This window comes from Eumetopias jubatus, unplaced genomic scaffold (assembly GCF_037043125.1).
Source record: "Eumetopias jubatus isolate StellerSeaLion01/CBP00866 unplaced genomic scaffold, mEumJub1_p1.0 scaffold_3, whole genome shotgun sequence".
Taxonomy (NCBI): Eukaryota; Metazoa; Chordata; class Mammalia; order Carnivora; family Otariidae; genus Eumetopias; species Eumetopias jubatus.
The window spans coordinates 128,336,632-128,362,378 of NW_028274809.1; the positions used below are offsets into that span (position 1 = coordinate 128,336,632).

Sequence of the window (25,747 nt, forward strand, 5' to 3'; positions counted from 1 at the left end):
GCCCCCACCCCCGACACCACTGACTCCCGGAAGCCTGAGCCCTCTCCTACTTTGCTCTGAATCATAATGAAGTGCCTGGGGGGCAAGAGGCCCAATGACTCATCCGAGTATCAAAATGACAATAATTTCTAAAACCTGGTGACTACCTGGGTAACAAGTACACCCTCACAAAATTTAGTGGCCTGGTACAATGTTGATTGGGTTTTCGCAAACAACGTTGGCACAAAAACTTAGGAGTGCCCAAGAGAGTGGGAAGCTCCTTGTTTTGTCATCTTCTCTAAAGACCTTTTAAAAAATGTCATATAACCCATGCTGCACTCATGTGTCGTTTTGCCTTTGAAATGTATTTAGCGACGCCTTCGAAACAACAACAAACAACAGTGGGGGGGGGGCGCAGATTAAAGTAGGAAGCGCTGAGAAGGCTTTAATTTGCTTGCATTCTATAGTCCTGTCTTTGTTGAAAGAACAGGATACTCAAGGCCTTTTCATACTGGACTTCCTCCTGCCTTTGGCCTCTATTGGGGGTAGGCTCTGACACAGGCAAGAACTGAGGAACCGTGGGCAGAGGCAGAATCTACAACTAACAAGGCAAGAGATCCCTCCAAGAAAGACAGGTTTTATGAAAATCACATTTTCTTTGTCTACTTCTCCACTTTACACATACAGGCTACCCAGACTGGGGAAAAAAAAGAGTAAATGGGAAGCAAGCAGAGTATTAACATTTTTTACTTTTGATTCACTAAATTTATAAAGCTATCGGAAAACGAAGAAAAAAAGAGAAAGTGGACTCCAGGATGACAGCCTTAGCCTTTTCCAAAAGCAAAACAAAACTACAACATGTTTGCATTTGGTAAGTACCCGTTCTGTGTGCATCTCAGTTTATCAAAGACTTATTTTCTATGCACCAGTTAATGCACTGAGTTAAACCTTTTACAAGTACACTTATAAGCATATATGTATACATTAGCTCATTTAACACAATTACTATGAGGCAGGCAGTGTTCTTTTACAGAAGAGGAAACTGAGGCATAAAATGACAAGCAACTTGACCAGCAAAGACGGGGACAGAGCCCCAAACCTAACCAAGACAACCCAGAATCTGCACTCTTCACCACCACATTCCCTAGGGTGTTAGCCTGCTAGCCTGCAGGGAAATCAGATAACTAAGCTAGTAATCACAATAAAGTATTTTGAGGAGGGAGGTTTTTGGTGTTGCCTCTGAAATCCTAACATACTATGGGGTCAAAGTCACCCTACACCCTATAGAGAGGGTAAGGAAACCCAACCTAAGTATTAGGATTTTGCAGGTGAAAAGTAGGTAGGGCGCAATGAAGGAAAGTGTTCTAAAGGCCCCCCGGGGGGGGGGCGCGGAGGGGGGCACCTGTTTTGTGGCTGGGCCTGGAGGAGGGAGCAATGTGGTGCATTGAAAAGACCTAAAGAAATTGGCCAGGCAGGTAAATGCAGCTGGAGGGAAATAACCTTACAAATGAAGGTGGAGGAGTTGGTAGGGATCCCGTAATGCAGGGCTTTAAAATTCATGTTAAGGAGTTTGATTTTCATCCAAAGGGCAATGACACACTCTTGAATGATTTTAAGCAGGAGCCAGGCAATCAGATTTGTATTTTTAAAAGCGCTCAGATCTCTTGCCTGTCAAGAATGGATTAGGGGAGCATAATAACGGGCTCGGGGATATCCCTAAGGAGAATGTCTAGGCAGGAGGGAGTATGGCACGTTTAAGTGTCCTATGCTCAGAGGGATGGTGTGGCTGGGTTGATGGTGGTGCCGTGGGGGTAGAGGTAAATGGAGACATTCAGGAGAGATTTCAGAGATTCAAAACTATAGGACATGGTAACTGATTGGTTGAAGAAGATTGAGGCAAGAAGAGAGGGAGTAAATTTGGAAGGACACAGAGAATCTGGACATGTCAGACTGAAAAAACTTAGGTGACATCAATTGTGCAGTGTAGGTTGGATTGAACTTTTCCTGTTTTCGATGAAGTAACTTGCCCAAGATGAGCAGCTGGAAAGATCTCATTTATGTCTGCTCAAAGAACTGCACACTTTTCCCATGAGTGGCCTGTCCTGACATGTCAGGATGTGTCTAGAACCTTTGTCCCCCATCTTTGGGGCTAAGGGCTTCTGGGTTTCCTTCTCTATTACTGGGGCTCCTCCTTCATCTAAAGCCTTGGACTCAGGGCTTCTCCTTCTGTTGCTGTCTCTCCAGAGAGATGAAGCTCAAGTGCCAAACAAGCCATTCACAATCAAACAGTTTTGGAACACAACTTGCTTCAAAGTCGGAAACGGCCTGTATTCTTAGGGTCAGAGTTTCTATTCAGACTCTTCCTCTTGGCCACCTAAAAAGCATTAGCAACCTCTTAAAATGGTTCTTGACATCCAGACAATACCACACACCTTATTGTTGAATCACTGCTGGAATACATAATTTTATTTCATCAGTAAGGCTGCTACAAGTTTTGAGTTCAGTTGTTTTTTTTTCTCCTGTGCTACCCAAAGTCTCTGGATGCCAACAGAGATGGCTTTGTCACCTATTTAGTAGAACTTATTAAAATTCCAGTAACCAATGGCATTACTTTACAGAGTAAAGTATTCCTGTATTAAAGGAGTCTCTATTTCGAAGGGGAAAAATTCAACTCGGTATGGTTGTTTTTAAGTGGCCAAGCAGGTCTAAGGATTCATTATTTCAATCTGACAGTCACTCCATCTGAATTCCTAAGTACTCAGAAGGTCCCCTGCCTTGTACCATCAGGGTTCCCTTTATTCAGAACTATCTGGGTTCATTTTCCTTTAATCCTCTATCCCTGGGTCTTCCTGAATGAGAAGGGCTAAACTCTAGGCTGGGTTATTCACAGATCCCATGATGATCAATCACATAACTGGCCACCAAAGAGCTCTATGGAGCTGACTTTACCAGCCCTAGTTTGTGCCCTGCCTTTTGTCCAACTGGGCCATCAACCTGAGCCCATCAGGGATACAACACCATGAATTGGTCAAAGGACGTTACTCCTCACGAAGCATCCAGCCTCACCCTTTCCTTTATCATTTCAGATAGATAACCCTACTCTACAGGGCCCTATAATCAGTCAGTCAGCACACACAGTGTGCACCACACACTTACTATGTGTCGGACTCTGTCTATTGGGCCCTGTCTCCCAAAACTTACAAGTGAATATGAAAGTTACTAAAAAAAAACTCTAGAATTCGGAAATACGTGGCTTATTTTTACTAATTCATTGCTCCTTTTAAATGACTATACGCATGTGTATATTAATTTGGAATGCTTTTGGGAACTTAAAGGGTTTCTTCTCTTTACAGTTTCATTCTTAGAGGTCTCAGACCACATGTGGAAGCTAAATGTGTAGATGTCTCAAACTGGTCCTGAAATCAGAGCAATCTCCAAGTAAGATTATCTAATCACAAGGTAACTTTTAATTTTTTTAAATTTAATTTCATTTTTATTTTTTTAAAGATTTTATTTATTTCTCAGAGAAAAAGAGAGAGCACACACAAGCAGGGGGAGAGGGAGAAGCAGGCTCCCCACCGAGCAAGGAGCCAAATGTGGGACTCGATCCCAGGACCCTGGGGTCATGACCTGAGCAGACGGCAGATGCTTAATGGCTTGAGCCCCCCAGGCGCCCCCAAGGTAACTTTTTAGACATGAACATCTACCTTGTCCTTTCCCTATCTCCTTTCTGCATGTAAGGTGGCTCGTGTATTTATGCTGCTGTGCTTGCAGGGATGAGAGGAGAACATGTCTGCACACATATGGGGTCTGGCTGTGGATTTAGGGGGCAGTGATTCAGGTGTGTTGTTTAGGAGATCCGACCACTCACCTTAGACTTTCTCTCACTCCCTGATCATGGAGGAGGCTATAGATACTCTAAAATCTCTTTTCCCAGAACTTGTCCATTGCTTGACACATTATTGAGAAGAAGAAGAAGAAGAAACAAAAAGCAGATGGAGTCAAATGAGGCCAAGAGAAAACAGAAAAATATCTCATGGGGTGGGGGGTCGGAGGACTCTTGGGGAAAGATACTTTTTCCTAATTCTATCTTCACAGAGGCTCAACTCATAGGTGAGGCAGATATCTGAATTTCTCTGTTTATCTACATTTCCTTTTTTTTTAAGATTTATTTATTTATTTGGGGGGGAGGGGCAGAGGGAGAGGGCGAGAGAGAGTCTTAAGCAGATTCTGCATTGAGCACAACCTGATGTGAGGCTCGATCTCATGACCCAAGATCACAACCTGAGCTGACACCAAGAATTGGTCACTTAACCAACTGCCCCACCCAGGCACCCCTACATTTCCTTCTTAAACTAAGATAATGGGTCCAATTCAAAGGGACTATCTACTGAGAATAATGGGAACGGGGGAGTCCACAGAAACTGTGGGGATGCAGGAAGTGACCTGGCTCTATAAATTATTTTATTATTTTTATTCAGAAATAAAGAGAGAGAGAGTGAGCACAAGCAGAGGGAGAAGCAGGCTCCCCACTGAGCAAGGAGCCTGATGCGGGACTTGATCCCAGGACCTGAGGATCATGACCTGAGCCGAAGGCAGCTGCTTAACCGGCTGAGCCACCCAGGTGTCCCTATGAATTAATTTTTCTAATAAATATTTACAAAAAGGCCCTTGAACACCAGGAAACCTAGGCAACTTGAATAGATCCTAGTATTTCTCAATTCAATCATCTGGTCAATTTACCCAGTACTTAACTGTGAACTTGGAAACACTATAGAATGTGTAAAGAACTCTTGCTCTCAGAAACCTTACAATCTAGGAGGGTGATATGATATGTCACCTATAGACCAGGAGCCAAATCAATTGTTACAGGATTGTAGGGGTGGAGAAGACCCTAAACAGTGAGGTGATCGGGATGTTTCACAGAGGTCATCTGGGCCAACTGGGAGTGTGTCTTTTTGACAGCTGAAAGGGCAAAAGAAGGCTCCTCAGACTCCGAAAGGTGCCAAGTGCAACAGCCCAAGGGGTATCTGGTAGCAGTGTAAATTAGTTCACAGGATGAAGCATAAGTCCAGGGGACAAGTGGGAGCTAGCGCTGGAAAGGAAGACTGTGGCCAAATCAAGATAGTTCTTCCTACGAGAATAAGGAGGTAGGACTTTTTTTTGGCATGGCAACAAGTCATGGCAACAAGTCTGACATCAGCATGCAAAGCAGATGTAAGGGGCTGAGGACTAAAGCAGGGAGGAGGCCCCCTAGCAAGCAGTTTCTGTAGCTTATGGGAAATCAGAGCCTTAGAACAGCACTGCAAAGTGGGAGTGGGGAAGACTAGTGATAAACTGAATGTAGAAGGGGAGGGGGGAAAGGAGTCAAAGATGATTTCAGGGGAGAAGGGGGAAAAATTTAATTCAACAATAAAATGGGGTCACCTGGAGACCTTTGATTAAACATTATGAAAATGTGGGGCGCCTGGGTGGCTCAGTAGGTTGAGAGTCTGGCTTGTGTTGTTGGCTCACGTCATGATCTCAGGGTCATGGGATGGAGCCCTGCATCAGGCTCTGAGCTCAGCGGGAGTCTGCTTCCCTCTCTCTCTCTCTCTCTCTCTCCCTCTGCCTCTCCCCCTGCGCATGCTCTCTCTCTCTCTAAAATAAATAAATGAATCTTTAAAATAATATAAATTAAAATTATGAAAATTATGTGTCAGCTGGGATCCCACAAAATAACCAGGCTCTGGTTATTTTGACGGAACTGGGTGTGTAAGGGCACCACCTTTGATCATGGTGGATGAGGGTCCTGGGACCGAAGGCTCTCAGCAACTCTGGTTCCCATGTGGGTGCTTTGCCCCCCACCCTACTGGGTATTGCAGGACGGCCTGCCCTTAGACTTGAACCTGGGAGTCAGCCCTGGGGCAGTTCTACAGTGACCCCTCCCCCCAAGGGACAACGTGCCCGGGGGATGCTCTACTGCTATCTGGGCTTGCCCACTAAAATGCATCTTTCAAAGGTCACCAGTGGTGTCCTCACTGCCAAGTCCTATGACCTCCTCTCAGTTCTCATGCTACTAGACTTAACATCAGACACTTATGGCCCCTCCCTTCATCTTGAAACTTTCTGCCCTGTGACTTCTGTAATTGCTCTGTCAAGGTTCTCCTGCCTCTTCTAATGTGCTCTTATAATTGCAGATGGTCCGCATGCTTCCATGTCCATCCTTATTCTACAAACCTTTCACTGGGGTGGAGGGAGAGGCATCCTGCATTTCTAGTATTTAAATCACTACTATATGCCAGGATCTCCCAAATATCTACCATTGATTCAAATTTGACTTAAACACAGTTCCTGATTCCTAATTGCCTACAGATGTTTCCAAAGCAACTCACACTCCACACGTCTGAAATGTACTTACCTACCACTCCTCCTCAATGTTCAGACCTGTTCCTCATCTCTGATTCTTCTCTCCTCTTCTGGCCTCATATCCAGTTAAATTCCTGGTTCATTTCCTTTTCAAAGTCTACCCCAGGCCCAACATTGCTGTTTAACTTCTATCCTGACAATTTCTTTCCAGCATGACTGCAGCGGCCTCATAGAGCCTTCCATGGCCCTTGGCCCCTTGTGTAGCCACCCTCTCTACCACTGCACCATTGTTTCTAAAATTCAAATAAAAATCAAATCACGGTCTTACCTAAAATTCTCATTCATCCCCTAAAACGTACAACAAAAACACGCTTTCATGAGCCCACGCAATGACCACAACCAATGTGGCTACCACCATCTTCTCCAACCCTTTCCTCTAATCTATCATTTGTTTTTGTCAGACTAACAACTGTTCCTTAAATATGCTGTACACTTTCGTGCCTTTGTGCCTTACCTCACATTGTTTCTTCAAGTGCTGATGCCATCCTAGCAGGATCCTTCAATTTGTTAAGTCCTTTTCTCTTGGAAGTTTTCCCTGACCCCATGCATGAGATCTAACCCTTTCCTCCTCCGGGCTGTCATGGCACGCTCTACACTATTACAGTTAAGTGGTATATATAAGCTTATCTCCCAACTTGAAGGCAAGAATATAAGCAACTTGAAGACAAAACTGTGGTTTAATCATCTTTGTATCCTTGGGACCGAATACACGCCTGGAACACGGTGGATGTTCAGGAAATATTCATTTAATTAATATGGGGCATTTCCAGTGAGGAGTTCATAAAGGCAGCTGATGTAGGGTGCTGCCTGTCCCCTAGAGAGAGTGGGTCGAGATAATCGTTCAAAGCTTTGAAAAGTACCTTTGGAGACACTCACCTGCTGAGGGTGAGCACTAGCAGGAATTGATAGGTGCAGGGAAAGAGAATGGAAGGAGGTCTGAGCTTTACATGCAGGAAAAAATTCTAAGAACACAAGAGATGAATCATCAGCCCCCTTGATTTTCTTGGTGCATTTTGTTTTCAAGAATTCCCTCAGAACCCCAAAGCAGCAAACGTCCTCCATAGAATGTTTAAGGCTGAAATCTACATTATAGGAAAAGACTGAGCTAAAAAAAAAATAATAGCTAGCAATCTGTCTTTGAAGGTGTTTGAAAGAAATCAAAAAAAAGTTGACATATTGGACTAGAAAGCTGATTAAAATTCTCTTTGCTTCCCCAGCTTTGATTTCTGTCTTATCTGCATATGTTGCATAAAATATTTTTATATAACTGTAAAAAAAGAAAATTTGAATAGCATAAATAAGAAAACTGCAGGATTTCCAGAGTCACAAGTGTGAACCCTGGGGAGGACAGAATGGTGCCTCAGTCATGGTAGAAAGTCATTAACTAAGTCACCCAGCTTTCCCTCCGTCAAATGTTTACCCTTACATCTCCAGCACCCAGCACTGCTGGTCAATGGTGGAATCTCAATGCATATTGGGTGAATGAATGGTTGTTGCCAGGAGGGTTCCTACCTTAGACTATAGACTTAGATAGGGCAAGAAAGTCCATCAGCTCATGCTTGAATTGATGGCACCCACTCAGGGTCCATTATGTTTGCCATTGGCTTCTACAGAGAGAGAGTCTAAATAGGTGTTATCTTATGATAAAAAGATGATCATCCATTTAAATGGGAATAAAAACTCTAAAGCAAACAAAAAACCACAAAGCTCTTCTAAGTGATCCATGAAGAGGTCAAAATTTTGAAATCTCTAAGTTTTAAGGAGATCTGCAGTAATGAAAATTCAAGGTAGGTAAATGTGGTTTTCTTACACTTTTAATATTAAGAAAACAATATAAAGCAAAACTGAACATTATCCGTTTTTATAGAAATAAAATTGGTGCATAGTATACTTTTATATTGGAGATATTTTGTTATAACTTCCTTGTACAGATAAAGGAATTTGTTTAAAAGAATTTCACTTTTAAATTACACATTTTATGAGACGTCTGTGTTCCAAAGATAAACACACATGAATAAAGATTCAACCCGTATTAAACACTCTTTATGATACTCTTATATATTCTTGTTTCTTTAAGAAGCAACTAAAAACACTTTTCCCATTTCTTAGTGATAATTGCATTCAAAGTCTTGGCGCACAATTGTCTGGGGGCTCATTATTCTTTGTGAGTGTTATTAAGTCTCCTAGTTTCTCTTTTTTTTTCTAGTTCCAATTGCCTTTTCAGATTCTCTCTGTTAAGGAGATTAATAATAATTCAACAGGTATGTGAATTATGTTATCTATAAATTATTTAGGGGGCTTGACCTGTGTGCTTCTTGAGAATAGAGACTGTTTCTTTCATCTCTGCATTATTAGTGCCTAGCAAATGCCTGACAACCTAGCAGACTTGCACTTGATATTTCTGAATGTGTAAATGAACACCTTATATTAATAAATCACTTTTAGCTTCTTTCAGTTCCAAGAAGAAGAATGCATAAGGGACGAAGAGAAGATTTATAGAGGATTCTCATTCTTGTTCTACCACTGACTTAACACAAGAAAGTTTCTGCCTACCACTGACCATACATCATGAAGTTGGAGTGAATCATTTCACCTCCTGGAATGTTGGTCTTGGGACTAATACTTAGGCTTCTATTGCAAAGTGTTATGTTGTTGTAAATTGCAATGTTAAACTAGGTACTGTATTAGTGATTTCCTGGAGATCAAATCTCTCATAAACAGAGGTGAAGAAACAGATATCGAGGATGGCCAGCCGCCCTTGTCTGGAGCACTGGCCCCAGGTGTCAGCCCTGAGCTGCCATAATTAACTCTGTCACTCTGGGCCAAGCAGTATCCCCAGCCCTTGCTGCTTCCTCATTTCTAAAAACAGGCTATATTATTATATAACAGATAATATTATCATGTCTTGATTGTAGTTGGAAGATGGTTAGGAGAATCAAAAGAAATCAAAGACAGAAAAATCCTATGTAAACTCTGATGTCATTTAAATATAAGTTAACAGTATTACCATGAACAGCAGCATGGCATGAAAACTGAGCAAATCTTAACTGTATACTATGCAATAATCTTTGTATAACATAGGATGATGAATACTGGAAGTAGAAATTGAACAATTGAAATAAAAATCATTTCAAACTTTGAGTTGATACTTTATGGGGAGAAACAAAGATTCTTTAATGTTAGAAAGTCAGGTTCATGATGGTAATTGGGTTTGGGGCTACATCAGTGCTTAAGAGGTATGAAAGTAAAATTATTCACAGTCTAGTCTTTATGATTTCTGCAAAACAGTGAACAGACCATTTTAAGAAAATGGAGATGCAATTAATATACAGATAATTCAGTCTCCTTTCCACTGGGTTTAAGAGCCATACTTGAGTGGAGCTGGGAGTCTTTTTGTTTTATTTTGTTTTGTTTTGTTTTGTTTTGTTTTTTGGAGCTGGGAGTCTTAGGCCAGCACAGTGGAGGGGACTGAGGCAGGACTTCCCTGACATCTAGCAGCTGTGTTTGCCCAGAAAAGAAATGGAAATACCACTGGACTTCCTAAACTCTGGGTCCAGGGAAAGAGAGCGGTCTTGGGAACACTGACATACTCCACAAATCTGTGACTGGGTATTGCTGCTCTGTAAACCCTCTCTAAATTAGAATCATCCAGAAGAAGGTGATAAGATTTGGTAGCAAGTCAGAATCAAGAGAGGGTCATTGCATATTATAAGCTGTTATACAACCAAGAAATGGTTGCATGGCGTACTTTCTAGATCAAAATGCAAAACTGTATATGCATAAAGGTCTCACATTAAACAAAATACGATCAGTGCCACTTAATTAATTTTGACCTAGAAGTTAAAAATACCTTGAGTGAAGTTTAATTTTAGAATGGATTCGGATTCCACTCTCTTAATGGAAACGATACTACCCGGCATGGCACACCTATCATAAATTCCAGGTTAGTTAGTGCTGGTCAAATCAACCAGACTTTAACTAGAGTTGAAAGGGCTCAGAGAAACAAAAGAGAAATGCTTGTTTGAAAAAAATCTATTGATTTTGAGGTTAATGCATCCTACCGATTTTAAACTTCTAAAAAGAATAGTTACAAATGTTGGCAGTGATGAATATACATGCATTCATTACATTTGCCTGTCTGCTTTTTAGAGTTTCTGAAATTACTTTTGGTAAATTAAAATTCATCTATATTTATAAGATTATAATTAGATATATTAGATATATTATATTTATGAGATTTATATAATCTTAGAGATGCTGAGTAGTGATTCTGTTACCAGTTAATTCTAAAGTGCAATAATTTCCCGTATTCATAATTATCTTTTTTAAAATTAGATTCATGATTCTTTTTTGTAAAGTCAAATTTTAGATTCATTTTTGGAGTAAAACAGGTTTTTCACTATTTGCAAGGTTATTTCTGAGTCGCAAAAATTCTCTACGTTTTTCTCTTGTATTCCCTCATTCAATCTTGGCTGCCACAATCAGACAGAAAGCGTGAGGACACTTATTTTGCATCTGTAGTAGAAAACTTAGCAGCAGACCATAACTACTCCAGATCTCATGATTCCGTTCTTCGACATGTGCACAACAATTTGACTTATCTCCACTTCCTTGAATTATGAGGACAAAAGAAAAAAAGAAAAAAAAAAATTTCTGCCCAAACCTAGGAGCACTTCACTGCCTGCCTACAGGTCTTAAAAATAAAACCTGTTAAACGAATAAACAAATGGAAAAGCAGAGCTAGGCCCATAAATACAGAGAACAGACTGATGGTTGCTAGAGGGAGGGAGTTGGGGGATGGGCAATATGATTGAAGGGACGTGGGAGATACAGGCTTCAGTTATGGAATGAATAAGTCACGGAGATAAAAGGCATTGCAAAGGGAATGTAGTCAATGGCCTTATAATAGCGTTGTCTGGTGACAGATGGGAGCTACACTTGTGAGCACAGCAGAAGGTATAGACTTGTCAAATCAACTATGCTGTATGCCTGAGCCGAATGCAACATTGTGTGTCAACTCTACTTCAATTAAAAAAATAAAACGAAACCAACATTTTAAAAACTGTTAAAAACAATAACAAAAAGTCAATAGCTATAGTGCTTAAATAATGCATATAGATTCTGTTGAAGTAGCTATACTGTAAAAGACATAAGAATTTGGCTAATCACCCATTATTAGATGTTTCCCCCACTACACCTGGTATATACTAAGAAAGAAGAGAGAAAAGATAAAAAAAATTTGTCAATGTCAGACTCGTTTTGGATTGGGGACTAATTTTGTTTTTTAATACTGTTGTTTTTAATAGTATTGCCAATGTTCCAGGTAATGTGGGGCTTCTTTCTCCTTTATAACTTTCCAAGATTATACTAAATAGCCAAGATTTTAGGGGCAACAGGCTGGCTAGGCCCATGACCTCTTTCTTCCTTACTGCTCCATGGGGGTTCATTCGATAGCCCAGGTTTGCTCAGAGAAAATGAGCAGTGTTCTTTAGTCCAGACTGAACATGCTCACAAGAGCTCAGTTTTAACCTGTTAGCTGGTTAATGAACAAGCTTAATCAACAAGGTTAATTTGTGAACCTCTACAAAATGTGGTCTTTGTGTAGGTGGTATCTCTCTTGAAGGGAAAGACTTTCCCCCATATCTGTTTCCAGGGATGGGATGATCTTCAGACAGGAATTCTCTCTTGTCCCAGGTAATTGGCTCTCTGAAGGTGGGTCATTATAACCTGGGCCTACACTTCATGGTAACTAGAGCTCTGCTCTTGGGTTGCAAGGGTTAAAGACGGACATCGCCACTTGGAAGCAAGCAGAGGAAGTCATTGCTGTTATGTCAATAAATGAAGACGAGCAAGCCATATCGCTCACCAGATTATGCAGGGCCAAATGACTCTGTGTATTTTTTTCCCTTTTGTTATCTGTAATTCATTAGTTCTCAAACTTGGATGAGCATCGGAATCATCTGGAGGGCTTGTGAAAACCCAGATGGCTGGGCCCTCGCTCCAGGGTTTCTGATTCAGTGGGTCTGCGGAGGGGGCTCATCAAGACCGCATTTCTAACACGTGTTCAGGTGATGGTGCTACTGCTGGTCCAGGGAACCACATTTTGGGAACCTCTTCCTTAACCCACTGCTTCTGATCATAGGGTGCAAAGACCATCTGATTAAAATCACCTAGAATACTTGCTAAAACGTAGGTTTATGGCCTTCATCAGAATCTGAGGGGTGGGGGCGGCAGTCAGAATGACAAACTTTACCGCGTTCCCAAGTGACATTCATGCACTTTAAACTTTGAGTCTCAATACCTTACCCGTTAGCAAAGTGTCATTTCAGGGTTCCACCCGATCTGGGTGTGGTATGTCGTATTAAGGAAGGAGTTCTCAGCCCACCCTTAAACTAGGAGGAGCAAACAAGCTGCATCTCAAGTACCAAACATGATCTGAGACGCATTCCCTGACTGCTTATGATGTAGGGCATGCTGTGAGAAAGGGGCAGGGGCCACCCATTGTTGCCACCCTTACGGGGAGTGTCAAAGGAGAAGATCTAGGGAATAGCTATGATCAGTGAAAGCCCAGGGAGAAGGTAACTCTTAGAGAACCAAGTTGAGCTGGGTGCTCTAGCTATGCAGCTTACTAAGAGTTCCTTTTTCCAAGACTCTCTTTGGAGGTTATGGTTTTATTTTTTATTAGGAAAAACGGATCATAGCACCTCTATTTTTAAATATGGAGGTTATAACTCACACTGTAGTTTAACAGCTGGTGAGGGATGCCAGAGGCAGGCCTTGGAGGCCCAGCTTAGAGATTTTTGCACATGCCTCTGGGCCCACGCTGGCGAGTACAAGAAGGCCTCTGTGGTCTCTGCCTCTATTTATAAGAGCTTCTCTGTCTTCATGAAATTAGAGACAATCACCTTGATGTATGCATCATTTAATAAATTCCCATTTAACAGTTTATATTATTTAATAAATAATTCCATTCAATAGTGAAATAGACCTTCTGCCCGAAAGCAAAAAGAAAAACAAGCAAACAAACAAACCAATCCAAACACACACCTTCTAACGGGCACATGTGTTTTTTAAGACCGAAGAAGGAAGACGCAGGGCTGAGATGGTCATTTTGTGAGTATACCTCCTGTTCTAGCACCAGCACTAGAGGCACTGAGAGATAGGACACAGACCCAGAGTCCCCACGGCTTCCCTGCCCCAGGCTCTCATTCTCACTGCTTTGAGCTCCAGAGCCACGCTGCAGTCCAAAGTAAAATGGATGTTTTACAGAAGTTCAGCAAAGACAAATTGGAAACTCGTCGTAAGCCAGTCCCAAGTAGAATAAACGCTTCAACAGAGACTTCTGGAGCTGGGGGCTCTTAGCCTGAAAAACTGATTTTTGTAGTAGAAATGAAGCAACTCAGTGGTATACTACTATTTGTGGGCAAATCTGGGTTTCCTGAGTCTTTGCTAAGTAAGTTTTCCCAAGCTTGGTGCTTTTCCTTAAAGCTAACCTGCTAGACTCTGGCAAATCTGTTCCACCACTCCAACTTGTTCTAAAATTGTAAACCGGAATCTACTTTATCTTAAAAATCTCACGCTCTGGGCTTCACACACCCTCTGCTCATCATGCGTCAGAAACAAGACAGTTTCTTCATCTCCGTTGATGCTTTACCTGAGCTGGTTGAGGCAGGGGATTTGCTGCGCCTGGAAGGTCCTGGGCTCTTGGTGGTGCTCCTGCGGGATGATGAAGCTATTTTGGTGTAAGAAGTGGACTTCACCACTCGACATTCTGGGGGAAAGAACAACAACCACACGTCATTATAGGATCATGGCATAAACCATTCAAAATGCATAGTAAACCCAGAGACAGACATATATGGCTCCCCCTCAGTCACATCCACTTCCTGCCAGCCCTGTGCTTATCTAGAACAAAAGAACCAAGGAAACAATGAGAAAAGGGCACAGTGGGCGTCTTAGACATGGAAGTAAATAATACTCTAAGCCTTCTAGTTTACCTTGTTTACAATAATATTTTGGAGAGATTAGGGGTAATAGCTTGGTAAAAGGGTGCTTTTGTTGGTTTCTCTCCACCCACCTCTTGTGTTATTTGTGTATATGTGTTTCTTTCAGGAAAGATTGTTCTTTCTTCCAAGAAAATTGTTAGACAAAAGGTCAATCTCATAAACCAAGATATGCAGCGATGGAGGATTCCACCCATCAGGTCCCAATTTATTGCTCTTGGGATCCTTGCAATGGTAGTGATGGTTTTTACCGTATGTGAGAAATGACAGCATTCACTCAAAAGAAGGAAACTCGGCGAAGAAATGACTTCACCCTGCTATAAGGACACCGTGTGAGTGTGTGCCATCACACAACTGTGTTTATAGGATGGTTCTTGGCCCAAGGATGTAAAACAACTTTGCTTTTATTAGACTTAAATCCTTGGTGTTTGTGTTCACGAAATTTAACACTGAACATCTTAAATAGCAAAGAGGTTTTTTTATTTCCTTCTAAGTGAGTTGCATTGACCAATTATGATGTTGTGTAAATCTACCCATCTTGTTCTGAAGAAACCACTCTGAATAATTAAAAAATATGTTTATGCTTGTAATGATAATCAATGTTCACCATGAGTAGAAAAGTACAGAGAATATTAAAAAAAAGAAAAATCTATCAAGTGATACCTTTTTTTTTTTGGAGGGTGGTACACAAACTAGAATTTTCTAGAATTTTTTTCTACTCATTTTCTATTTAAACAACTTTGGGATTAGTCTGTATATGTCGATCTGCTACCAGGCCTTTTTACACCATGATAAATTGTGAGCATTTTGACCCTGTCTTTAATGGAACATTTTACTACATGGATGTACCATAATTTGCTTAGCCCAATTCCTACTGCTGGATATTTAACTTGGGTTCAATATTTCACTATCATAAATAACTACACATAAAACACCATTCTCAATGAGTGTGCAGTTATTTGATTATTTCTTTAGGATAGATATAGCCCCTGGCCCTTGAAATTTAGTTTCTAGTTACTGGAAACCAGGGGGTGTATTTGGGATGCTTAACAAATTATGCTGAAGGAAGTGGGATTGTGAGTCTAAAGAGAAGCACTTTTGAAAAGCTTTTGACCAACTGCCCTCCAGACAAGCTGACTCAAATTGTACTTTCATCAGAGTATGAGAGTAGTCATTAGCCTAACCCCTCACTGAGGTTATGTTCTATCTTCTCAAAAAATTTTAATTTCTACACAAATATCAGACTTTGTTGCCTTAAATCTGAATTGGTTTGATTACCAATAAAGTTGTATATTTTTCCCCATATGCTTGTTAGCCATTTGTATTCTTTTGCTATTATTTGCTCATGTGTTTTGGCCATTTGCAATTGGGATGCTCTTTTTCTTATTGGTTTGTAAGAATGCACTCTGTATCAAAGTTCTTTCCCTTTGTCTATCATTTTATAAATATTTATCTGTGTAAGTAGTTGTTGAAATATGTTAGCTTTAAATATGGTATTCTTTTTAAGTATAGTAGTTTAAAACTGAAGTCTAATTGATTAGCTTTCCCCTTATGCATTTTTTAAAAAGATTTTATTTATTTATTTGACAGAGAGAGACACAGAGAAAGAGGGAACACAAGCAGAGGTAGCGGGAGAGGGAGAAGCAGGCTTCCCGCGGAGCACGGAGCCCGATGCGGGGCTCGATCCCAGGACCCTGGGATCATGATCTGAGCCGAAGGCAGACGCTTAACAACTGAGCCACTCAGGCGCCCCCCTTATCATTTTTTACCATTTTATATTTCAATAACAAAGAAATCATAATAATTCCAGATCTAATTTTGATGCTTGACTTTGAAATTTTCTTCCCTACTCATGCAATTGCTAATTTTCTAAGCTCAAAACATGTTTTTTTTCCTTTATACCTTCTGAATGGCTTTATATAAACATCTTTTCCTCTTTTTCCCAAACCAACAAAGTAGTTCATATTGTTTAGTAAAGAAGGAATGTAAGTGTATATAAAATATAAATGTTGCAAGCCTGCAAATAGATCATGGAGAAAGTCTCCTGGAGAGCCTTATGCACTGAACTGTGGCGGGGGGGGGGGGGGGGGGGAAGAAGAGGAAGGATTTCGGATGGAAAAAGAAAAGGAAAGAAATTCCACCTTGAGGTATTAGTAGTTGTGGCCGCATAGTCAAAAGCAGAGACAAAATGATTCAGGGCATTACTGAGTGTGCCCAGGCTTCCCTGATGTTTACTTGGGCCATTGTTGGCTGCTTTAGCCTGTCCAGATGGTCCTGAAATATTCTATTTCTTAAAAAGAAAGAGAGAGAGAGAGAGAAAGAAATCTATCCATCTGGACATAAATTAAAAGACAGAAGCAAAATCTAAAGCAAAAATTAAAAGACAGAAGTAAGCAAGACATATAACAGAATAACATCGAAGATATGACCAGAGCCACAAAAAGTGTTCTCATGGGGTGACAGTGTCCACAGGTGTGTCTACGGAGGTTTTAATTCACAAAACAGATCTTTGGAACACGCAAAGAGGACATCCAATTAGTTCAGGGCTCCGTCCACAAAACTGACGATGAATCCTAGTTTGTCCTAGCCTTGGATACTGGCCTGGCCTTTTGGAAATATATTAGCAACCAACTTGGATGGCTGTGATGTTGCTGATCCATTGGCATGCTTCAGGTGTCCACTGTGTGCCGAGTGCTGAACACGGCAGGCATAATGAAGAACACACAAAGTTTTGGGACTCAAAATACTCGCCACCTGGTAGTGCAGTATGGAGTCTTTTAGCCAGCAGTCATTTTTAACAAAATCATTTTTGAAACTGAGGGTTCTCTTTTGCTAATTTTTATTTCATGGAACTCATGCTTGAAAAACACTGGTTTAGGAAACCAACTGTTTTAAGTAATAATACATTGCTCATTTGAACTCAAAATCAGGACCATAATGAGGGCAGGACGACCAGGACTTTCTGTCCCAGGTCATTAATGTTTAGAGGTCACTACATTTAAAAAAATAATTCAAAAAGCTCTGCATCTAGTGAGCAAGAATGAAAAGTTAAAATAGAAAGCTACCAGATGGTGCACATTGGTAATAACACCCATCTGTGAGCCGCAACATGAATTAAAAAGTTGATTTTAGGGTTCGTCGCACACTGTTTGCCACAGGTGCCAGAATTGCTAGTTATGGCTACAACTACCAACCAGGGCTTGGGATCGGCATAATGGAACCAATCTTACCACACTCAGTTGACGTTTTCCAGCTACCACAAAGAAACTAGGCATTTCAGTTAGGCAGCTCAGCCTTATCAGAGCCAATGTAGGCGTTTTGTTTGATTTTCGAAGCATTGAAAAGAACTCGTGGGCTCCCACCATGCTTCTAGAGCTTCTCTTGAACTTAGTTCTCACCATATTATTAATCTATCAAAAGCAGTCATTTATTAGTCTGCCCCCCCCACCTCCTACTCCATTTGGTACTAACTAGTCCTGGCATCTGAAAAAGCATGTAAAGTTCCTCCATAAATATTGGCCCAAATTGCTACTGATCCTGTTACCACTTATGTGAACTCTTACTATTCACTGACCTCATCCAACTTCTCATTTTACAGAGAAGGAAGCTGGGTCTCAGAGAGGCTAAACAGCTTGCTTCCGAACCCTAGTTCTTGGACTGGGGGCTTCCTCATGACACCAGGATCTGACACTGTCACTTAAGCAAGCTGTCCACTGTGAATAAAAGCTGAAAATTTTCTATCAGTGCCCATGGTTGGGGCAGACAGGTAAGTGAGTGATGGTAGGTAGTGGGAAGCTTGGCAAACAACCAGTTCCCATTTCAATTAAAAATTGAAGATACTAAAGCTACAACTCTGTCAAGATGCCTATTGCATCAAAAAACAAAACAAAACAATGAACTCTCTTTCAGAAGTGGAGTTATAGTGAAGTAGTAGGTTGGGGGGGGGGTCATGGAGTCTGAAAGATAATTATAAATATTACAAATCTCATACCTCTTGCCTTCAGAATAAAAGTGAAACTTCATGACTCATATAAGGAATTAGAATAATTCTGAAAGGCTAGGGTTGAATATAACAGAAAACAGAAACAAAACAATGACAGCAACTGCTTTTTTTCCTAAGGTCAAAATAAAGAAAGAAGAAAATTGCAGCTCCAAGCCATAAATTAGGGGAAAAAAATACAAAAGATTCCAACCATCTTTCCCATTAAAGTTTAGATTTTAAGTATTTTAATTAGTTTAAATGGGAATGGTATTTTATAATGGAGAAAAATGCAGTGAAGGACAAATGCTTCATCACTTTAGAGAGAATGCCAAAATCTTTGTCAGCTTAAAACCACAACTTAGAAACATCATGAATAATATGATCTAAATGGCCAGTAAAACAGAAACCCTTATTTGTTCTCACAAAAGACATTTTCATACCCTCTGGCAAGGAAGAAAACAGCACCCTCCATTCTCCCTCTCTTGTGGGGTCATTTGTTTTGGGGAGTAATCATTTCATTCTGATATTTTTGGCACCCTTGTATTATGAGGGAAGCATTTCCTTTGGCAATGGAGATAATGGGCAGCACAGATACTCCTTAAGAAAGATCATACTGGGGATGTCTGGGTGGCACAGTCGGTTAAGTGTCAGACTCTTGGTTTCAGCTCAGGTCGTGATCTCAGGGTCATGAGATCCAGCCCCGCATCAGGCTCCTCTCTCAGCAACGAGTCTGCTTGAGATTCTCTCTCCCTCTGCCTCTGCCCCTCACACTCACTTGTCCTCTCTCTCTAAAATAAATAAATAAATCTTAAAAAGAAAGGAAGGAAGGAAGGAGGGAAGGAAGGAAGAGAGAGAGAGAGAGAGAGAGAGAGAAAGAAAGAAAGAAAGAAAGAAAGAAAGAAAGAAAGAAAGAAAGAAAAAAAGAAAGAAAGAAAAAAGAAAGAAAGAAAGAAAGAAAAAGTAAGAAAGAAAGAAAGAAAGAAAGAAAGAAAGAAAGAAAGAAAGAAAGAAAGAAAGAAAGAAAGAAAGAAAGAAAGAAAGAAAAGAAAGAAAGAAGGTTGAAGGCTACCCAAAGTATAGAAAATCAGATCAAACACATTAAATGGGTCTCTGGTGACTGAACCTACCATAGCAAGCAAGCCAAGATTTAGTTAAATTCCTGCTTTAGAAAGTCCCTATATTCAGTGTTCTGTGAGAGGGGAAAGTATCATTCACCATATGGTCTATACTAATGTTTGCCTTACAGATGTCCTCAAGATTCGGTAAGATAGAAGTTAAAACATTTCCCACCTTCACCCTGGACCCCAATTTAAGAAATGAGCCTCCTGTAATGGACAGATTTAGAAGACAACCCAGATGCAGATGTATAGGGAAGAGACTCGAAAAGGAATAAATTCTTTGGCCATGTTCCCAGTGGCATGAGAACCTCCACTTATGCAGATTCTCCCCCCACTCGGAAACAGTTGGTAGGTAGGCTGTAGTGTTGTGGAAAGTGCTAAAGAAGAGAAATGGTGACAGAATGCCACCACAGGCACCAACAGCTCACCTGAACTCACACAGCAAGGACATTCATGCATTCCAGGGGGCCCACCTATGCCTTTTGGAGACTCTTGAAGAGCAAAGGGGAAGCTCCCAAGTGTCTAGGCAGCCTTAGTGACAGGCTGCATGCCGGCCAGGGAATATTCTTTAAACAAGCTATCTTTTTACTCTCTTACTCTCTTTTCAAAACCAGCCAGAATACAGGCAGGGGCCTCTCAACTGGTATCTGCTCTAAATTCAGTTGTTCAGAACCATTAAGGAGATGGGCAAGTTCATCTGGAAGAATCCATCATGAGCAGTAGACGCTTTGTGCTCTCCTCCCCTGATTACAAAGACAAGCTTCCTCTCAACTTGGCAAAGGCACAAAGCCTCCAAATGGAATAACATCCCTGTCTTTGGTTATATGCAAAAGAGAGTCAGGAAGCACATTCGGTTCTAGAGACTTTTTATAAAAATGGCACAAGCTCAATGACCGAGAGAGAACTTGGGATTCTGTCTGTAACTCTCCAACAAGTTGCTCTTACGTGTTCGTCTGCTCTGAGCTGGAAGGAGCCCTCTGAGAATCCTTCAAGGTTGTCAGTGGTTACCAAATCCACTCTCTCCTCGATTCCTGAATATTCTCTCCTATCTCTAGAAGTGGTTGTCCAGCTCTCTCTGGAGCACCTCTGGGGCCTGGGGGATCACCATGTCTGTCTCATGGTTTTGAAGCCTTCACCATCCTGCTTGTCCAGTTCATCCATGGGTGAACTGAACAGCTCATTCTTGGGTATGTCCGACAATTAAGGTTTACTTCTGTAGAAACATGATTTTCACACTTCACAGCAGCATTACAGGATATCCAAATGTAGGCTCCCTGCAGGAAGGGTCAGTCTGCATCTCCCCAGCAAGGACTGAAGCCTGTTCTCCCGATTCTGTGCCACCTGGATTCTGAGTCAATCCTGACACTACAGTGGAATTCCCATCCCTACTGGCTGTGGGGTTTGGAACCAGTGTAACTTCCCTCAGCTCCATAGGCAGCATGTCTGGAATAAAAGCAGTCAAGACTGAAACACTCTAAAACATAATTTTTTAAAAACAAAGTATGTAGCAGACTGAGCTGAAAGTGAAGGCATTGGTTGGAGTCGCTTAGCTGGAGAGTAAAGTCCCAGAAATTGAGATTTTTAAAGTACCTTCTAAAAATACAGCTACGCGTGTCTAAACCCAGCACCTAGACTGGCCCACCACAACTTTTCAGAACACCCAGCTAAGCACTCCAGATGGCGTACACGTGTTCCCACAGCCGGGGCTGCTCACTGTGAAACTAACACGAACCAGCTCTGGAAGCACTCGCCGCTGAGACTCCTTTATGTAACCTCTGCAGAAGGCTTGATGGCGCTGGGATTTTCTGCACTAACATCGCAAGAGTCACCACTCAGAATGATTCTCTTCTCCAAATACTTTCCTTTTTCCTAATAGTCCAATAGGAATTAATTTTTCCTATATAACAGCTGAGAGTTATAGGGAGGTCAGAGCCGGGGGACAGTTTTGCTCCAGGGAGATTCGCCTGGTTACCCAAGTTCTTGCTATCTTGTTTCCGTCACCCACGAGTGTTCTCCTCCACCTGGTCCCAGCCAGCTTGTCATGCAGTCTCTGAGTTTCAGCCCTGGGGGAAAGGGAGAAAAGGAGGGAGACCTCCAGATGCTAGGCAAGAAAAGCTGCTCTGTGCCTTGTTCCACCAAGTCTTCATTTCCTGAAACTGATCTTGTCCTTTCCTTTGTCCCTTGTGTCAACTGTACTGCTTAGTGCTCCCTGGTCTCTACATACTAGATACCAGTAGCACCTCTTTAGTTGTGATGACTGAAGATGTCTCCACACATTGCCCAATGTCCCCTGGGGTCATATTGCGCCTGGTTGAGAACCATTGCTGGGTCTTTTTACTAGGCCATGTTTCCCGTGGTCGTCAATCAATTCTTAAATTTTTTTTTTATATTTATTTATTTGAGAGAGCGAGAATGAGAGAGAGAGAGAGAGTACATGAGAGCGGGGGAGGGTCAGAGGGAGAAGCAGGCTCCTCGCTGAGCAGGGAGCCTGATGCGGGACTCGATCCCGGGAGTCCGGGATCATGACCTGAGCCAAAGGCAGTCGCTTAACCAACTGAGCCACCCAGGCACCCTCAATTCTTAAATTCTTCCTTGAGGGTATTAATGAAGCCATCACTAACCACCTGCCTGGGTCCCTGAAACAATGCATATTGCGCATTCTTTCTATAGCTCTGGCCAACACAAATCGATAGTTCAGGCTTATATGAATCCAGTACTGTGTAGATGATGCAACTGGCAACACCGAAGGTCTTCCAATTGTCTACTAAAATTGGATCAGCATGCATTGCTTTACCCATCTCTGAGAATATGGAGACATGGTGCCTTGAAACACCGGGGGTGTCTCACTTGAGAGTCTGGAGAATGGAGAAGGTCATGGAGCACAGTGTTGAGAAAGAATCCTTCCACTCTGTGTTGTACAAATCTCAGTGTTGGAGAAGGGCCCGGAGCATTGCCCATACTCAGCTGCTCTCCAAGTCATCATTTCCCTTCCAGGGACCATTTGACCTTGCAATGAAACTTTTGGAACCCATCCCCAATTAGTGCTACCTGAGCCATTTTAGTTGAGTGCAACAGATATCTGTTGTTACCTCTTGAGACTGGGAATACGCAACTCTATTCATTAAGCCAGGCAGAACTGCCTCAAAACAACACAATCATATACCCTTTCTCTGATAGGAAGTCAGGATCTTGTCTTTCTGGAGGTCTAAAATATAAGTGTAGTTGGTAAGCTTCTTTTCCCCATAAAAGCCCAACCTCATCAGCATGAAAACTTGTCCCTGAGGGCAGCCTTTTTTTTTTTTTCTGTGACGGTCCTCAGCTGTTTGTCCAAGATCTGCTGCCTCTTCATTAGCCCATGCAACCTTACCAACAATCTTCATCTTTTTTAAAGTAAAGCAGTTACTAAAATTGAGACGTGCCCCTTGGCTGGCTCAGAGCTTCACATCAGAAACCCATGTGCCTTTGGTGGGAGGTTTGAACAAATCACAGATGCTGAGGGCCTTTTGGCTAACGTGTTCCTGTTGATAGATGCATGCATGTCATCCAGCTCAAGAGGGATGTCTTCTTGGTCTTCGCTGAAGTCTAACAACACTGAGTGACTGAGTTCACAAATGGGCAATGCCTGGACCACAGTACAATAGCACTCTGATCCACTACTTGCAGCAAGCTGCCCAGGAAGCCAAAGCTTTAACTATGGTAACCAGCCAGGAAGCCAGCCTGCTGTAAGTCAGACTAGCCACAAGCCAGGTTGCGTTCCCTAGTAAAGACCCAGGAAGCTAACCAGTAACTCCCATAACAATCGGCCCCAAATGGCCAAGACTTGATTGATAACTGACAGCTTCCCCTAATTTTTATCTCTGTTTCCAGCTTAGAACTGAGAAAGCTAATATGCACCCCAGCCAATCACATAGCTAGCCCACCCACAGCTTCCCCACACCAACAATCAGCCCACACCTGAAGCCTTCCCTTTTTGCCGTTTATAAAGCTTTCCCACTCCTCTGCCTGCGTTAAGTCTCTGCCAAAATGCAAATGATGGCGGCTGACTCCCTTGCTCTGGCAAACTCACAATAAATAGCCTTAGCATGATCTTGTTTGGTTGGCCTTTGTTTCTACAACACACACAGCATTCCCTCCTAGCACAAAAGGAAGTAGCTGGCTTGAGTCAATCATCATGTTGTATGAAACAGGCTTACCTTCATCCATTAGAGTCATGAGAACATCCACAAGGGAAAAAGGCTGACTGAAGAAACAGCAGATGAACGAGCATCTCCAGTCTCACACTCTGGGCCCACACTGATGGGGTGGGTTCCCATGTATGACAGTGCACATCATCTGAATTTCTATTTCTATTTCTCTTTTTTGCAAAGTGCATGTGTTATTTCCAAAGGCTGCTGTAACAAATTACCTCAAACGTGGTGGCTTAAAGTGACCAAAATTTATCCACCCCTGGTGTTAGAGACCAGAAGACCAAAAGCAAGGTGTTGCAGGGCCGCAGTCCCTCCAAAGGCTCCAGGTAAGAATCCATTTCTTGCCTCTTCCAGTTTCTGGTGGCTCCAGGCATTCCTTGACTCGTGGCCACATCACTGACATCTCTGCTTCCATCTTCACATGAACATCTGCTCTGCGTGCCTGTTTTATCCCCTTTTGCCTGGCTCATTTGAGGACATTTGTGTTTGGGCCCACCTGGACAATCCAAGGTAATCTCCTCATCTCCAGATCCTTAACCTAATTATATCTGCAGAGATGCTTTTTCCAAATAAGGTAACATTTCCGAGCTGGTATCTTTGGGTGGCCAGATTATTCAATCTACAACATCACGTGTGACACAACTTTAGGACAAGCCTTTCTTGAGAAGTTTTGTCAGGAAATCTGTTGTTATTCCCCTGCCAAAAACCTTTCTGTGACTCTTTGCTGCTGTTTGAAAATATCCTTAGCATACTCTGTAAGACTCCTGTCTACCTCAGCCTCTGTCTCTTCTTTGCTTTGGACACATTATTTCAGTTTCTTACATGCCCTAAATATCCTCCTCCCTTTGAGCATTAGAACTTTAATATCCATGCACAAGAATCAGGTTGGCCCTCCTACCACCTCACCTGGCTAACCACGGTTCATACTTCCTGCTCAGTTTAAATTCATTTATTTTGAAAATATTTGCCAAGTCCCTGCTGTTTAGGAGCCAGGATACAGTAGTCAATTGGGAGATGGAGTAACCACCCTCATAGAATTTATCCTCTAGTAGAGGAAATGGGCTTTAAAAAACAAAAACAAGGAGAAGCGCTGGTTCTATAAGCACTTTGCCAAGAATTGAAAGGATGATGTGACAGTGAGTGGCTGAGTGACTGGTTTCTCTCTACTGGTGCTCAGAGAAGATGTCTGGGAGTAGAGGATATTGAAGGTGAGCTCTGAACACAAGAGAGAGCCAGCCATGTGTAGATTAGAGGAAAGAAATGGAGGCAGAGGACAGATCAAGTCAGGATTGGGAAGACCAAGGGAGAGGTTTGGATTGTACATTATGCATGATAGGGAGTTATAGAAGGGTTTTAGGCTAAGGCATTTAATTTGTGAGTCTAAAAGATCGCCCTTGCTGCTGTGTAGAGGAAGGGTTTCAGAGGAGCTAATCTAAGTGAGAAAGGATGGTGGCCTGAACCATGGTAGAGGTAATGGAAATGGACAGAAGAGAAAAACCTGGGGTATGATGTGAAGATCAAGTCCACGAAGCTCAAGGATGGACCAGATGAGGTGAGGGTGGACAGGAAAATCTCAGCCTACACGATCTTTGGTGGGTGTACTGCTGAGTCCTCCTGAGGGGTCTGCACATTCAGCGGCATCATGTGCCAAGGGCAGGAGAGAGCCGAGAGCTTACCAAGGCCTATGGTCTTCCTGAAGGATAAAGGACAGATTTTCTAGCTCTTTACAAATCCTTGTCCTTCCCTTGACCTGCTCAATTGGAATCACTGGAAGTGAGACCCGGGGCATTAAAAAAATCTCCTGGTGATCACGATGGTGTGGGTCCATAGACCAGAAACCTTTTGCCATTCTCTGGTATACAGGTAAGAAAATTACTGAAGAAAATCCAGAGGCTCAGAGTTTGAAGTAATTGTGCAATGTGGCATTTGGAAAGAACGATTAAACTAACAGAATGAGATGAATTAGCAAGACAAATCAGTCTTGAAAAAGCAACAAATATCTGTCCCACTTTAGATTTGGTCCCAGCTCAAATGTTCAAAAACAATAAACTATCGTCCAGAGACCTAGCT

The 25,747-nt window shown here is 42.0% G+C and overlaps 1 protein-coding gene across 7 annotated transcripts in view; it reads right to left on the reverse strand.

The window, feature by feature from the left end:
• The window catches only part of DCLK1 (doublecortin like kinase 1), a 329,266-nt gene that overhangs the window by 76,611 nt on the left and 226,908 nt on the right, over positions 1-25,747 (reverse strand). For 5 of the 7 annotated variants that reach the window (XM_088022188.1, XM_028106105.2, XM_088022187.1 and 2 more), the window contains exon 4: positions 14,042-14,158. In XM_088022188.1, coding sequence (XP_087878314.1) covers positions 14,042-14,158 — 117 coding nt within the window. The remainder of the gene's footprint in view (positions 1-14,041; positions 14,159-25,747) is intronic. The other 2 variants (XM_028106113.1, XM_088022191.1) reach the window with 1 other exon arrangement.